Genomic DNA, 16,043 nt, shown 5'->3' with positions numbered 1-16,043 from the left:
TCCCAGGCGAGAGCATGGGGAATTTATTCACTTTCTCCTTCTTCTTCACTCAGGACCAGCACAAGGCGGCAAACTAGAAAAACGAATCTGTTCGAAAGACGGAAGCCTTCCCTCTCAGGGAAGTCCAGCCCCGAGAGCAGATGCTTAGCCCGCCCGTTTGGTTCTCACATCCCTGTTAATCATTGTGTTTGTCAGCTTTCTCTGGAGAAATAGAACCAACAGGATGTGTGTGCTTGTGTGTGTGTGTGTGTTTGTGTCTACACACATGCACCCATGAGGTAAGCACACAGATATACACCTCATCTGTGTACACACACACATATACATATACACACACATACACATGCACACATACAGAGAGATTGGTTTATTAGAATAAATTGGCTCTTGTGACTGTAGAGGCTGACACATCCCTAGATCTGCAGTCAGCAAGCTGGAGATCCAGGAGATCCAAATAGTGTAGTTTCTTTCAGTCCAAATGCCAGCAAGCTCAAGAGCCAAGAAGAGCCATTTTTCAGTTTGCGTCTGAAAGCAGAAAAACTTATGTCCCCACCCAAAGCAGGAGCTCCCCCTTACTTGAGGAAGAATCAGCCCTTTTGTTATATTCAGGCCTTCAACAGACTGGACGGGGCCCACCCACATTAGGGTGGAGTTTGTTCTGCCACTGTGCAGTTATCATTCTGGGATGGGGATACCTTACTTTCCCAAAGAGAAATTTTAAATTTCCTCTTGTGAGCCTGGTGCCTCCACCTTCTCAGAGCTGCATAGGGTGTGAGCTTTGTTAGTGATGTGACCTCCAGAATAGACTGTGAGCAGATATTTTTCTTTAATCCTGAGCCTACACTTGCTGCTGTCCTTCTTGACTTTCAACTAGGCCTAAAAATGTGGCCTCAGTGGGAATGCATTTCTTTTGCTCCACTTCTATGTTAGTTGCATATTTGTAGTGATGACAAATGCCTCTGGCCTTGTACTCCGCAAGGCTGCACCAGGCTGCATACAGGCTCCTGTCTCAGGTGTCTGCTTTCCTCCTTGAAAGGTTGGGGCAGCAACCCCAACCTGTCTATCTGGGCAAGGCTCTGACACTTAGAAGCATGAAAAGCCATGTGGGAGGTAGAGTGAGCTTCCAATGCCCTTGGAAGGATTTTATTTCAGGGCCATGGGGCTTAGAAGTGATCACTGTACAATCCACTGGGAGCAAAGATCAAGATAAGGTGTGATGGACCTCATAAAAGTGGAACAGAACATCCCATTGCTCAGAGATGGGAGAACAACTCTGAATGGAGAGGGCTCAGGTTGTATACATTCACTCTTTTCATGGGAAAGTGTGAGGCCTGAGGTGGGGAAACAAAGATAGTGGCAGCTACTTTCCTCTTCCCAGGGTGGCTGATGAAAGCCAACATGTCACAGAAAAGCTCTCTCAGCAACAGCAGCTGGTGGTGCTGTGGCCAAGGGCTGGCCAGGGAGCAGCATGATCCGTGTGAACCGAGTTAGGCCCTGGGCAGCCAGAGCCACACACTGCCTCTCTATGGGCCTCTGCTGAGACCTACAGGGCCTCATATGCATGCACTGTGGTCCCAGGACCAGCAGCATCAGCATCCCCTGGGAGCCTGTTAGAATGGCAGTCTCAGGCTCTATGCAGACCGACCAAATCAGTATCTGTATTTTCACAAGATCCTCAGGTGATCCACAAACACATGAAAGTGAGAAGCCCTTCCTCTTGCTGAAAGTTTCCTCTTCCAAGCTCCTTCTCTTCCATTATTTCTTACTCAGAGAAGCCAGACTACCTCCTGGATTTCCTAGGGAGCACACTGGATTTTACGCCCGTTTGATTACCCACAGTTTTCTTCCTCATTCATTCATTCATTCATTCAGTCAGTCAAATAGTAATTGAGCACCTCCTATGTTCCAGTATGTGTTCTGTCTGCATCCCTGGTCCTCCTGGCCTTGACTTGCTGGGTTACTTCTGTTAGGATGGGAGGTACCTGGGACCTGATATATGAAAGCCACTTATTGGGCAGGTAGACACTGACACATCAGCAGGAGAGAAGTTACCTTGGTGTCAAGTGCTGACCTTAGAGTTTGAGACAGGTGGAGGAGTGTGAAATGCAGCCCCTGTGGGGAGATCCATTACATGTCCCGTGTGCACAGGCTGTGTACTGTCCCATTTGGCAGCACACTGTAGTAGCCCCACCAGGCTGATGACAATTGAGAAATGCGTCCACCCAAAGCAGGAACTCTGTGTTGGAGTTTAGGAGCACCTGAGCTGTTAGGCCAGCCCAGCATCTCCTGAAGGTCCACTCTCCCTTTGTGTGGTAAGACCCCCTCAGTGGGGGTGTGATGGGAGCAGTATTTAGAATAGCAACCACAGCTGAAGCCCACTAAGGAAGCCAGGAGATATGCTGGGCCTTGGGGTGGGAGCACCTTGCCTCTGGATTAAAAAACCCGCCAGTCAGCGCTGTAACTAGGAAATAGGTGAGACTCCAGCAGGGCCCTGCATTCTGGTCAGACTGAGAATGAGGACATGTGAAACAAAGGCCCGTAGATATGGTCTGGGGCAGTCTAAATCTTCCCACTTCAATGCTTCTTCTCCCCCAAGGGGAACTTTGGGGTGCAGAGGCTGAAACAGCAGTTGGAGAGACGTGTGGACTCATCTGTGAGGAGCTGAGGAAGCCAAGAACAGGGATCTGGAGGCTGGGGTTGATGCCACCTTCACTTCAGAGTAGATGATAGGGGAAACCTAGGAGGCAAGGGCACATGTGTGAGGACCAGGGTGGGCCTGGAGGTGGGGGAGGCCGTGCAGAAGGGGAGACTCACCTTGTTCCTGAGATGCCTGGGGTCAGAGGCCACTGTGGAAAGAGGAAAGTGTTCAGTTGTGAAGACTGGCATGGAGCTCTCCCCTTGCACTGACCTGCACTGTCAGGCCAGCCCTGAGCCTCCTGGAGGCCCGCTCTACCTCTGTGCGGTGAGTCAGCCGCTCCTCTTGGTTGGTGCTCACTCTGTCCCGCTCCATTCCTAACACCCTCAGCCTCTCAGCACTGACAGACCCTGTCTTCAACACCCCTTCACACTTCGTGGCCTACTCTGAGCTGCCTAGAGGCTCTCAAGAGAAAGACATTTGTCTTTTATCTTGTTAGTTCTTTGAGCATAATTGGTATTATTGTTCTGGGAAGGTGTGGCGGGTGCAAGTTTTAGAGAGCACACTCCATCTGGGTCTAGGCCACTTGAAACTGAGCCTGCCACCTGCCTTGTCACCTCCGTAGCTGGGGGAAGTCACTCAATGTCTTGTGCCTCAGTTGTCTCATCTAAATGATGGGAATAAAAATATCCTCTCCCTGCAAGGTTATGTGGTGAAGCTATATGAGTTTACACATATGTGTGTGCACATGTATCGGTGTGTCTGTGCATATATTATTTCTATCATCTATCATGTGTTGAGAAGTTTCTATGTGTCAGGTACAGTCCTGATTGCTATATTCAATACATTTTCTCTCTCTATTATCATATGTATGCATGCCATAGTTCTGTATAAGTGCTACAGTTATAGTTCTAAAAGCTATCCATACGAATATAGTGTATTTACTTATTGCACTTATAGAACTATACCCGGCACATAATAGGAACTATTCAGCACATAATATGTATTATAAATTGTTATTGTTATATTATCATCAGACTGGAGAGAAATATGACACTCTCCAGACAAGGCTCTCCCCTTTTGGCTTGGAATGAGCAGCAGGACTCCCTGGAATTGCACAAAGAAGCAGAGTTTGGTCCAGAGTTTGGACTCTGGAGAAGACTGTTTGGTGATTGACTACAAGATTTCAGGCAAGTCATTTAAGGTATCTATGCCTTGGTTTCCTTATCTGTAAAATGGGAGAAGTAACAGCGCATTCCTCAAAGGGGCTTGTAAGAGTGAATGAGTTCACATGTCTCAGAGGGGTGTTATAGAACCAAGAATGAGGCACAAACACAATTCACTTGACTTTATACAAGAAAAATTGGAAAACCAGAGAGGGAAGCACACTGGGTAAAATCATGCAGCACTTTTTATGAAGCAGAGGTAGAAAGAAAAGTCTGCCCCGAAGGACTTTGTTCTTCTTTCCCGCTCAGAGGAAGGAGGCAGCCAGGTTGGGATTCCCTCATTTCAAACCACTGACTGTGAGTGAGGTCTGATGACACAGCCAGACCTCCAGCATGTAGTCATCGTCACAGCTGCTCAATCTTCTGCAGTTTCAACAGCATTTCCACACCTATTTTCTTATTTAGTCCTAACAGTTACCCCATGAAATAGCATGGCAGCTGTAATCATGTGGCCCCAAAGATGTCACACCCTAATTGCTGCAACCTGTGACTATATTACCCTAATGGAAAAGAGGACCTTTCAGATGTGATTAGGATTACAGACCCTGAGACAGGGAGATTTTTCTGGGTTATCCAGATGGGCCCAATATACTCATCTGACTCCCTAAAACCTGAGGACTTTTCTCAGCTGAGGTCAGAGGGAGGCCTGTCTATGGAAGAATGGTTAGAGAAATGTGACTTTGCTGGCTTTGGGAAAGGAAGAAGATATCAGCCCAGGAAAATGGATGGGATCTAGAAGATGACAAGGCAAGATCACATTCACCCCTGGAGCCTCCAGGGAGGAACACAGTCCTGCCAACACGTTGGTTTTAGCCCAGTGAGACTGGTGTCAGACTTCTGACTCACAGAGCTGTAAGATGATACATTTGTACTGCTTCATCCCCCCAAGTTGATGGTGATTTGTCACAGCAGCAATCAGAAACTAGTACAGGTAGGTAGGTGCTGTGGACTAAATATTTGTGTTGCTCTCCAAATGCATAGGTTAAAACCTAATCCCCAGTGTGATGACATTTGGAGATGGAGCCTTTGGGTGACAATTATGTCATGATGATTATCATGATAAGACATGAGAGATGATTTCTCCCTTTCTCTCTGCTGTGTGGGGGATACAGCAAGGAGTCATCTGTCTGGAAGCTGGGAATAGGGCCCTCACTAAGAACCTGACCATGCTGGCACCTTGATCTTGGACTTCCAGCCTCCAGAATTGTGAGAAATAGATATTAGTTCTTTAAGTCACCTAGTTTATGGTACTCTGTTACAGGAGCCAGAACTGACTAAGACAGTAGGGAAGTAGTCACAGTTTATGGATAGGGATACTGAAGCTCTGAGAGGTTAAGTGAACGCCCAAAAAGAAAGTTTTGTTATTCAGGTTATACTGGGGCCCGCTGCAGAGAATGGGGAAAGGAGAGTGCAGGGGAGGCTTGGATTCACCTGAAGCAGCGTAGGCACAAGTTAAGAAGCCCGGTGACCCAGTGGGAGGGGCGGCTCTATGCCTGTCTGGCTCAGAACTGCTGAGGAGGTAGAAACGGAGCTACATTGTCTAAGTTGAGGGTGGGTCAGAACAGAGACATCCTCGGGTCTTACCTGCATGTTTCTTTTTCTCTCGGATGATCCGTACTTCTGAGTAAACCACATTTTCTCCTCTAGGATTTACTTAGAAAGAAGTTGAAGTTTCAGAGGATGCTGAGGTTCTTGCCTCTTGTTAGAGACACTTCCTCCTCCCCCAGCCAGAGTCTCTTCTCTGGAAGGACTAGAGCCCTCTAGGCCTCCGCATAGTCCCTCCCCATCTCCTGCCCCACCCATTTCCCGCATCAGCCCTCTGGCTCCTGCCAAATGCAGGATCCCTGGGCCTCACCATTACTGTACACTGGTTGCAGCTCTTCCCAGGCTGGTACATTGTGGTAGGTGGGCTCCTGGGAGTCCGAGTCTGAAGGGCTCCTGTGAGACAGAGAAACGTGAATCTTTCTTAGGAATCCTGACAAAGTAGCTATAATGATCACTTCCAGTGAGTGACTTCTTACTGCAGGGTGGCTGCCAGGCCTGAAAACATGGACAAGTACATGACAAATGGCCCATGGGCATTCTATTATGAATCATAATCATATTATCTATGTTTCCAGGCTTTATGGTCATCTAGTATGTAACAGGCATTGTGCTGATGTTTATAACAATACGACGTTCGTTCTATTTCATCCTCATTTTGTAGCTGAAACAAACAGAGGCTCCAAAAAGTGACTTATGAAGATCATGTAACCAGAAAGGGGATGAGCCAAGTCTCAAAGCTGGCTCCAAAGCCTGCATGCTCAGAGAGATCGGTGACCAGAAGGCTCAGAGGTGCTCTGCATGGTTTGGATGCTGCTATCGTGGGTTTGCCCAGGGATAGCTGTGAGCCTTTTTGTGGCTCCTAAAGTCAGCCTTTGGGATACAAGTTGGTGGCCCCTTCTTCATAGGGACCACCTCCTGCTGGCAGAGTGACCTCTCTGGGTGGCCAAGTTGCGTGGCTCCATCTTCTCGGTTGTTATCACAAGAGGTGTTGATGAGATCAGCGTCTCCAGAGATTTCTAGGTTGACTGAGCTAAGGTCATCCCAAGACATGGAAAGACTTGGTAGTCTTAGTGGTCACTCAGACAACCGAGCCAACAATGGTCCAAGGATGTGGGTTAATAAATGAAAAGGCAATTAACACTTGATGAGAAAACAGCCTATACTGCCAAAGGGTGGATGCAAAGGTCCTGGGAATTGCCTTGAGATATCCCCAGGGAGGTACAACAGGTAGTGGCCACATCCCAGCTCAGCAGCACCTGGCAGAAACTGTGCTCTTGGTAATCATCAGATTCAATTCCATTTTTCCACCCTGTGGACATTTCACTAATCACACAGGAATGCAGCTCAGCTCTTACCTGCAGAGGTCAGAGGCAGGCTCTCTCCCTGTAAAGGAAAGCAGAGGAACATTGGATTCAGTAAGAAGAGACCCTCAGTGGGGCACAGCTCAGGCAAGGCTCACTTAGAAACTGCCAGGAGTTGCTGTCACTGAAGGTTGAATCCTTCTTTGTTGTGCCCCAGGGACGTAGCAGATTGGGCAAAAACTACTAACCCTGCCAGAGGGGTATGCTATGATGTGAAACAGGAGTCCACAATCCATAAGCTTTAACTTGGAGATTTTAAAGATAATGATTGGTAGCTGCAGGCAGGAAAACTTGACTTGATCAGCTATAAAAATAGTATACATTTAAAAAATCGGAAAATTACCAAATCCTATCTGGTTTCTATTTTCATTTCTATTTCTCTGAGTTTTTCTCCTCCCCTTCCCATTCGTTGTGGGGTGGGGGTGGGTGGGGGGTTTGTAAGGGTCAAGAGGAAGACACTCTGCAGTTTATGATGTTGGATAAACTACATCTCATCAAGACGTCTGTTTTGGAAGCTGTGCATTTGGTAAAAGAAATTCTGGAGGACCCAGCGGGAAAGGAAGAGGATTGAGGGACAGAGCAGATGAGCTCTTGCCAGCCTGGGATGGTCACAAAGGCAGCATGAGGCTCAAGGGAGCATTGCTGGGAAGGGCATGAACTCAAGCCAAGGTGTGCCCAGAGTCACCCACCTGCTTTTCTTGAGAGCCAGCAGTAGAGCAGCAGTGCCCCAGTAGCAAGGCCTGCTAGGCTGAGCAGACCCCCGGTGACGCCTGTGGCAACAGGGCCACTTCTGTTCGCGGTCAGGCCTGAGGGGGAGACTCCGTGCATGAGTCAGGGAGAGGCTGTTGTCTGGAACGACCCATCCCCGGAAGCTGCTGCCTGGGCCTGAGGGTGAACCTAGGTGAGCAGGGCCCCGGCAGCTAAGCAGGGGCTGGTGTGGCACAGAAGATGACTCCCATCTTTGTGAGGAAGCCGTCTCTGCGCCTGAGGCAAGTGTCGAGGGTCAGGGTGGCCGATGGCCAGTGAGAGAGGAGGCAGCCAAGTGAGGAGCTCTAAAGTCAGTGATGCTCTTGCCCGCAGCCCACCAACCCGCACTCTCAGCCCCAACACTATCACTTCAGAAGCACTTCAGGAAATGTAGCAGTTTAGAGAACTGCCAGCTGTGTTACTTGTCCCTGAGGAGTGCCTTCCTGGTCAAGCACTGTGAGGGTTATCAGAGGGTCCGCGGAGGAAACATTTTGTCCGCATCTGTGGCCCAGGCATGGGACGCTTACCTGTGATATAAAGTGTCACTGTCTCACTGCGCTGGGCCCCCAGACCATTGTCGGCCTCACAGCAGTAGTTTCCAGAGTGTTCTGCAGTCAGAGAGAGGTTGAAGAACGCTCCTCCAGAGAGGGCCGAGCTATTTCCTAGGGTGACATCCTCATGATAAAACCGGTACAGGATCAGGGGAGAGCCTCTCAGGGCCTCACAGTGAAGCTCCAGCAGGTCCCCCACCGCAACCTGGGCCCTGGGAGCCCTGAGGGTGAGGACGGGGCGAGACACTGGAACTGAGAGAGAACAAAAAGTCAACAGCCGTTTCTGCTTCTAACATATTTGTAGGAAACAAAAGGTATTATAAATAAATGTAAAAAGTCATATCTCAATCTTGGAAAGTAGATTAAAATGCAGATGATAAAGCTAATTACTTTGACCTAGTTCCTTTTCAGTGTACAAAAATATCCAATAGAAAACTGTAGAAAGCGTATAAATCACTGAAAACTTCAAATAGACAATAAATATATAAAAAGATTCTCATCTTCATTACTAATTAACTAAACACAAAGACAACCATACAGTACCATTCTTTTCTCTATTTTTCAGGTTGGCAAAGCTTAAATAGACTGATCATACTGATTAGCTTGTGGATAGACAGCCACCTACATATGCCCTAGGTGGTCATACAAATTTAACACACTTCCTTGAATGGCAATTTGGCAATATCTAAAAATTTAAAGTGAACATAAACTTTGACCAACAAATCTACTTCTAGCGGGCCAGGTGTAGTGGCTCATGCCTGTAATCCCAGCGATTTGGGAGTCTGAGGCAGGAGGATCACTTGAGCCCAGGAGTTCAAGTCCTACTTCTAGGGCCATCTCCTTTAGCGATACTGACATAAAATATGCCAATATATTTTTACAGGAATTTCTATTGTAGCATTTTTATAAGAGGTGAAAATTAGAGACCACCTACTAGATTGGGTAATGAAATATGAATGATATCCAAGATGCACTTCTTAAACAAAAGTCAGGATGTATTTTTAAGTTAAAAAAATGCAACTGGCATAACTATATGTATAATATTATTCTAGCTTTGTAAAAATTAGACACCTTTAGGTTTGTAGAATATTTCTAGAAGCATACACATGAAACAATTAACAGTGGTTATGTCTGGAGAGTATGTGCATATGAAGTGATTATAAGCAGGTAGAAAGATACCTTTACTTTTCAACATTGGCCCTTTTGTATTATTTGATTTTTTTTCATCACAAAGATTCATGTGTTCTTTCAGAATAACAAATTACTAAAAACTAAAATGCTGTGTTAAAAAGTGGCCACAATGGATGAGGAAATGTCATCATGTTTCAAACTAATGTTAAGAGTTAGAGAGGACCATGCTTCAACCTGGCTTTACCCTGCCTAACTGTGTTACTACAAGTTAGTTACTACACTTCTCTAAACCTCAGTTTCTTTTCTGCAAATAGGGAATACAATGGCTTAAAATTTATCCTCACAGGTTTATCTTAATGATTAAATGAGATATTGCATATTAAGCATTTAGCACAGAGCCTGGAACCTGGTGAAGGCTCAGTGAGTGTTGATGATGATGACATTGGTCATGATGATAATAAGAAATAATATTTCCTTTTGTGGCAGTTCCTGATCCCTATGACCTGTGTCCTAGTTTCAGGATTCAGACACAATTTATTCAGGCTGGGCAAGAAACCCTTTAGCTGTGATAACAGCAGCAGCAGCAGAAATAACATGCATTTGTGACAGGGAAAGAAGGGAGTGAGGATGAGCAGAAAATCATGAAATCATAAGTACAGAATGTGGGAGGTATGATGTATTGACTTGCTGTTGTGAGGAGAGATAGAGCAGCCCTTGGTCTGTGGTGCATGCCTGTGTGCTGGCTCTAAGGGATAGGTGTATAAACTGTGTGGGAAGAGCCCCTGCAAATCTCAGGAAAATTGGTTGAGGCTGGTGCTGCTGATGGGGGAAGAAGAATGAGCTGACTGAATGGGAAAACCCAAATCTGAAGTCATCACCTCCTGGATAACAATGAGATGGTTTCACCGGCTACCTTGTGAGATGCTGGAGCCTGGGTTAGCATGCCCAGATCAACCTGCTTATGTGGCTCTGTCTATTCCTTATGATACCCAGGCATCTTGCCAAAGGGAATAAGCGCGTCAGTGTATATTTTGCTTTACATGACTGGAATGGTGATTGCATACCATTGTATGGTCTCCTGTTTCTCCAGGATATACTCCAGGAGCAGGTACAACCTGCTTTTACTTTTGCACATCTCCTTCTATGAGTCTGTAAGTCTACCAAAATCATAGAATTCTAGGACAAGGGATGATCATGATTTTCATCTAGTCTGATTTTCCCACTTTATGGGTGTGGAAATTGATGTCGTTATGGGAAAATGTGCTTAGTCAATGTCATGCAATATAGACAATTGTCTAGTTATCTTCAGAGCCAAGTCTAGAACATTCATCTCAACACCCCTTAGTATACTTTTGCTAAACACCAGGTCTCTCTAAACAGGGGTTTCAAAGTTTGGCTTGTAGGAGGTCATCACCAAAAAGATTCAAAGCTCACTAGAAGCAGCTTTCCTTGGGTTATTACACTTAATTGCAAGAGATCAAAGAAGAGCTTCGAGAATAGAGGAATTTGGTTGATGGGTGTCCATTTCCATTCCACATTATCCTGCTCCCCCTTCTCTGCCCTGGCCACCTGTGTCCCTTGCTTTAAAGATCACCGAGTGTGTCTCTTGAAGGGCTGTGCACATAGCTCATGTTCACATAGGATTTTTAATGTGGAAATGTAAGGAACATTTACATCCCCAGTAATGTAAGAAACTCAAGAGTAGAGGTTTGTTGGAAGTCAATGAGAGAAGAATCTGGACAAGAAATGACCTAATCTTTTCTAGGGCAGAGAAACATATACTCAGAATTCTTTGGTCTCACTTTCGTATAATAGTTTCAGTTCAGAATGTAGTTTATGTTCTAAAAAATTCTTATTTGCAATTTTAGTGAGGTGCTTTGATCACATTCAAGAAGACTGCTGGGAAACTTCAGATGCCTGGAACCATACCACAAAGGATCCCAGACCTTCACAGGGAGGTTCTGCAGGCAGGAAGTGTGCTGGGATGCCACATAAGCAAACAGCCCTGAGGAGCTCTCTGGCTCCATTTTAAGCTGTGGGGAGAGCAGGCACAGTCAGTTCTCGGCTGTGCTGCTGGTGGGCAGGACCCACTCACCTGCAACTTTCAGTGTCACCATCTCACTGCGCTGGGCCTCCAGACCATTGTCCGCCTCACAGGAGTAGATTCCAGAATGTTCTGTAGTCAGAGAGAGGTTGAAGGAGGCTCCTCCTCCGGAGGGGGCTGAGATCTTACCCAGGGTGACATCTTCATGATAAAACCCGTACAGGATTGGGGAGGAGCCTCTCAGGGCCTCACAGTGAAGCTCCAGCAGGTCCCCCACTACAGCCTGGGCCCTGGGAGCCCTGAAGGTGAGGATGGGACGAGACACTGGAACTGAGGGAGGAAAAATGTTATCTATCAGCTGCTTCTGCTAAAATATATTCCTTCATGCTAAAGACATTTCAAATGGAAAAATGTTTTTCTCTACTTTTAATGCCCTTGTGATGTTACTCAAAACTCAGCAATATTTTCAGATCTCCAGAAAGAATAACATTTGTGTAGTGCTATAGTAGTGCTACAAACAGCTTGGAATACTGGAATATACAAACTCAAATGTGTTCGAGGAATGTGAAAACAAATATTAAACTGAAACTCAGATGTCTTAGAAGTCAAAAGGCAATTGGAGAAAGGAGAAATCAGTTCAACAGAAAATGAAGAACAGGAGAGACTTGCTGCTTACATCACCAGGGATGTAATTGCATCTGGGCTGCATCAGAAATAGGGCCCACAAGAGAATGAGTATTGTCAAGTTATTTGCTCATTTTTATATTCATTTATCCATCAAAAATTAATTGAACAAGAATTTTTTTAAAAATTGAGCAAAAATAAAAATTAATTGAGATTTAATAAGTTCCAAGAATGGCATGATATGCTAGGGAATCAATGATGGGAAAGACATAGTTCCTGCTCTCATAGAGCCTACAATCTAGAAGGATGAGAGGCAGCAGTTAAATAAAAATATAGTAAATTAGAATTAAAACTTTGATAATTGATAAAGGACAGGGTACTATGAAATGTATGTGTTAGTCAGGGACAGCTTCCTCACAAAATGACCTTTGAAATTAACATTGAAATTAGCCAGTTGAAGAGGGAGGTGGAGAGTACAACAGGCAGGCAAACAGTGTGTGCAAAGGCCCTGAATTGGGAATAAGACTGGCACATTTGAATTATTGAAATAAAGTAGCATCACACTGAGAAGAGTCTGCAAACTACTGTGAAATAGGATACTGGAGATCTAGGCTGGACTTCATAAGCCATGAAAGGATTTTGATCCTTCTTCACAGAACAATGGGAAGTCTATAAGTCTATCCATGCAGGGGTGTGAGATGATCAAATTTGTCCCTTTTAAAAGACCATTTTGACCTCTGTGCACGAAATGGACTGTGGTGGAATGGAAGTGGAATTGAGGGGTAGATGAGTAGCATTGCAGTAGTCAAAATGATGATGGATTTGTCTAGATAGAGGTGGTAGAGATAGAGACTCAAGAAATATTTAGGAAGTCAAATCAACAGGACTTAATGACTAACTGGCTGTGAGGGGTGAGGAAGAGAAATGTTGAGGAAGTCTCCTCCATTCCTGCTTTGTGTATCTGTTGAGGAGAGATGTGTTTCACAGAGGTAGGAACCCTTGAAAGAGGAGGGGAATGTCAGCAGTTCAGTTTTAGAGATACTCAGATTGAGGTGCTTTTGAGATATTTGAGTGGAGATACGTCACATAAGAAGACTGAGAAGAAGTGGCCAGGGAGAAAAGAGAGCCAGAAGAAGATGGATTCACTGAAGGGAGGGTTTCAAGAGGAAGAAATGGTAAACAACATGGAATATATCTGAGATGTCAAGGAAGATGAGGATTGAAAAATGGCCATTGGATTCAAAGCCTTGGAGGTCATCGGTGACCTTTGTGAGAAGCATTTTGGTGGAGAGGTTGGAAAAACGTAGTAGATTAGAGCCTAGTGGATAATGAGGACATGGGGACAACCTGGGTAGCTGACTATTTTTGGAAGTTTAGTCATGAAGGGGTAGTGTATGGAGGCACAAGTGGGACCAAGAGAGGGTTTTCCTTGGATATGGGAGAGACATAGCATGTTAAATGCCAGTGCGAAGGATCCTACAGAGAAGGAGATGTTAGGGGCCACAGAAGAGAAAGGAATAATCAGTTGTATAGCTTCTGAGAACGCACAAAATGATGAAATCTGCAGACCAGATGGAGATGTTCACCTGTAGGGAAGAGAGTCCTCTCCTCTATATTTTAGGAAAAGGAGAGATGAGTTACTGGGTGGATACAGAGCTAGACACTCAATTTGGTGGTGGGAGTGGAGGGGGTTATTGTCTAGTGGAGTAGGGAAGAAGTAGAGGTATTAATGACCTGGGGGTTCTGTTGAGGTCTGAGAACAATAGAGATAGGAGGAGCTGACTCAAGCAGAAGGATAGGGGGTCGTTGTCAGATCATAAGGGCTTAAAATTGTCCTTTTGGAGATGAAGTAGTGTATGTATGTGGGAGTGGCTGACTGGTGTGGAGAGGACAGGCCATGATGTTAAGGGGGTCATACATGTGGCCATGAGAGTCATGAAATGATGGCAGATTGTGGGGTATGGAGGAAGACTGAAGGTGCCAAAGCCTTCACTGAGAGTGGACATAACTAGGAGTCAGCCTGTGACAAGGATGCATGGAAGATCATGATGTTGCTGAATGGAACAAGAACAGGTAAGGAGGCAGAAGAATGATGTCTTCTAACAATGGTCTTGGGTGGGAACCCAAGCCACTCTGGGACAGGGGCAGGAGAGGCTAGAGAGAAATGTGTGAGCCAATAAGAGAATTGTGTTGGCCTTTTTATTGATTTGCAGACAGAGAAAACCACAATTAAATCTCTTCCAAGGTGAAGCACAGAGAAGTTTATAACTTTCTTTCTTAGTCTCATTGTTGGCGAGAATATAGTTTGTATTTTGAAAGCCTTTAGTTGTATGTTAGGGTAATTTTGGTAATGGTGGCTGGACTGCTGCTAGCAGGAAAAGTACAGCAAGGGAAGGGAAGGTGCAAGTTCCTGAACGTGTAGGAAAGAAAACTCAGAGATGGAGGCTGTATAGGCACCAAGCCTGACAGGATGTCACACAGCAAATGGCTCTAGAAACTGTTCCTCCGATTTTTGCTACTGGTAAAGTTGGGGGAGATGGTCTGTTTCTTTTTGTGCTGCTGGTTAGGTCAACTTACCTATAACACTGAGTGATATTGTATCACTGTGCTGGGCCACCAGGCCATTGTTGGCCTCACATGAGTAGTTTCCAGAATGTTCTGCAGTCAGAGAGAGGTTGAAAGAGGCTTCTCCTCCAGAGGGGACTGAGCTGCTCCCCAGGGTGACATCCTCATGATAAAACCAGTACATGATCGGGGGAGAGCCTCTCAGGGCCTCACAGCAAAGCTCCAGCAGGTCCCCCACCACAGCCTGGGCCCTGGGAACCCTGAGGGTGAGGATGGGGCGAGACACTGGAACTGAGAGAGAAAATGAGTTAGGGACACATGCATTTTTAAAATTAAAAACAGCTCTTTGTCTTAGCCAGAACAATCAGACAAGAGAAAGAAATAAAGAACATCCAAATTGGTAAAGAGAAAGAAGTCAAACTGTTGCTGTTCAGTGATTATATGATTGTATACCTAGGAAACCCTAAAGACTCATCCAAAAAGGTCTTAGATTTGATAAATGAACTCAGTAAAGTTTCAGGATACAAAATCAATGTACATAAATCAGTAGCACTGCTATATACCAACAGTGACCAAGTTGAGAATCAAATAAAAAATTCAAACTTTTTTATGACACCTACAAAAAAATAAAATACTTAGAAATACACCTTCACAAGTAAGTGAAAGATATCTATAAGAAAAACTACAAAACATTGCTGAAAGAAATCGTAGATGACACAGTCAAATGGAAACACATCCCATTCTCATGGATGGGTAGAATCAATATTGTGAAAATGGCCATCTACCAAAAGCAATCTATAAATTCAATGCAATTCCCATCAAAACACCACCATAATTCTTCACAGAACTAGAAAAAGCACCCCTCATATTCATATGGAACAAAAAAAGAGCCTACATAGCCAAAGCAAGACTAAGCAAAAAGAACAAATGTGGAGGCATCACATTACCCGACTTTGAACTATACTACAAGGCTATAGTTACCAGAACAGCATGGTACTGGTATAAAAACAGACAGGTAGACCAATAGAAGGAGAGAACACAGAAATAAAGCCAAATACTTACAGCCAACTGATCTTTGATAAAGGAACAAAAACGTAAAGTGAGGAAAGGACATCCTATGCAACAAATGGTGCTGGGATCATTGGCAAGCCACATGTAGAAGAATGAAACTGGATCCTCCTCTCTCACCTTATACAAAAATCAACTCAAGATGGATCAAAGACATAAATCTAAGACCCAAATCCATATAAACTCTGGAACATACATTAAAAAAAAACTCTTCTAGACATTGGCTTAGGCAAAGAGTTTATGACCAAGAACCCAAAGCAAATGCAACAAAAACAATAATAAATAGACGGGTCTGAATTAAACTAAAAAGCTTCTGCACAGCAAAAGAAACAATCAGCAGAGTAAACAGACAACCCACAGAGTGGGAGAAAATATCCACAGACTATGCATCTGATATGGGACCAGTATCCAGAATCAACAAAGAACTCAAACAAATAATCAGGAAAAAACAAGCAATCACATCAAAAACTGGGCAAAGGACATGAATAGACTATTTCAAAAGAAGATACACAAATTGCCAACAAACAGGTAAACATGCTTAACATC

General features: G+C 44.8%; 1 protein-coding gene across 2 annotated transcripts in view; it reads right to left on the bottom strand.

The window, feature by feature from the left end:
* Positions 1-352: 352 nt before the first annotated feature.
* The window catches only part of FCRL5 (Fc receptor like 5), a 36,576-nt gene continuing 20,885 nt past the window's right edge, over positions 353-16,043 (bottom strand). Inside the window, exons 9-17 of one of the 2 annotated variants that reach the window (XM_010381266.2) lie at positions 14,442-14,720; positions 11,292-11,570; positions 8,042-8,317; positions 7,457-7,573; positions 6,762-6,789; positions 5,717-5,799; positions 5,446-5,514; positions 2,815-2,846; positions 353-2,737 (exon numbers count right to left, since the gene is read on the bottom strand). In XM_010381266.2, coding sequence (XP_010379568.2) covers positions 2,648-2,737; positions 2,815-2,846; positions 5,446-5,514; positions 5,717-5,799; positions 6,762-6,789; positions 7,457-7,573; positions 8,042-8,317; positions 11,292-11,570; positions 14,442-14,720 — 1,253 coding nt within the window. In that variant the 3' untranslated portion in view covers positions 353-2,647. The remainder of the gene's footprint in view (positions 2,738-2,814; positions 2,847-5,445; positions 5,515-5,716; positions 5,800-6,761; positions 6,790-7,456; positions 7,574-8,041; positions 8,318-11,291; positions 11,571-14,441; positions 14,721-16,043) is intronic. The other variant, XM_030936412.1, reaches the window with a different exon arrangement.

Source organism: Rhinopithecus roxellana, chromosome 8 (genome assembly GCF_007565055.1).
Source record: "Rhinopithecus roxellana isolate Shanxi Qingling chromosome 8, ASM756505v1, whole genome shotgun sequence".
NCBI classification, from domain to species: domain Eukaryota; kingdom Metazoa; phylum Chordata; class Mammalia; order Primates; family Cercopithecidae; genus Rhinopithecus; species Rhinopithecus roxellana.
The sequence above is the reverse complement of the archived record's forward strand: the minus strand, read 5'-3'. Positions and strand labels throughout refer to the sequence as shown.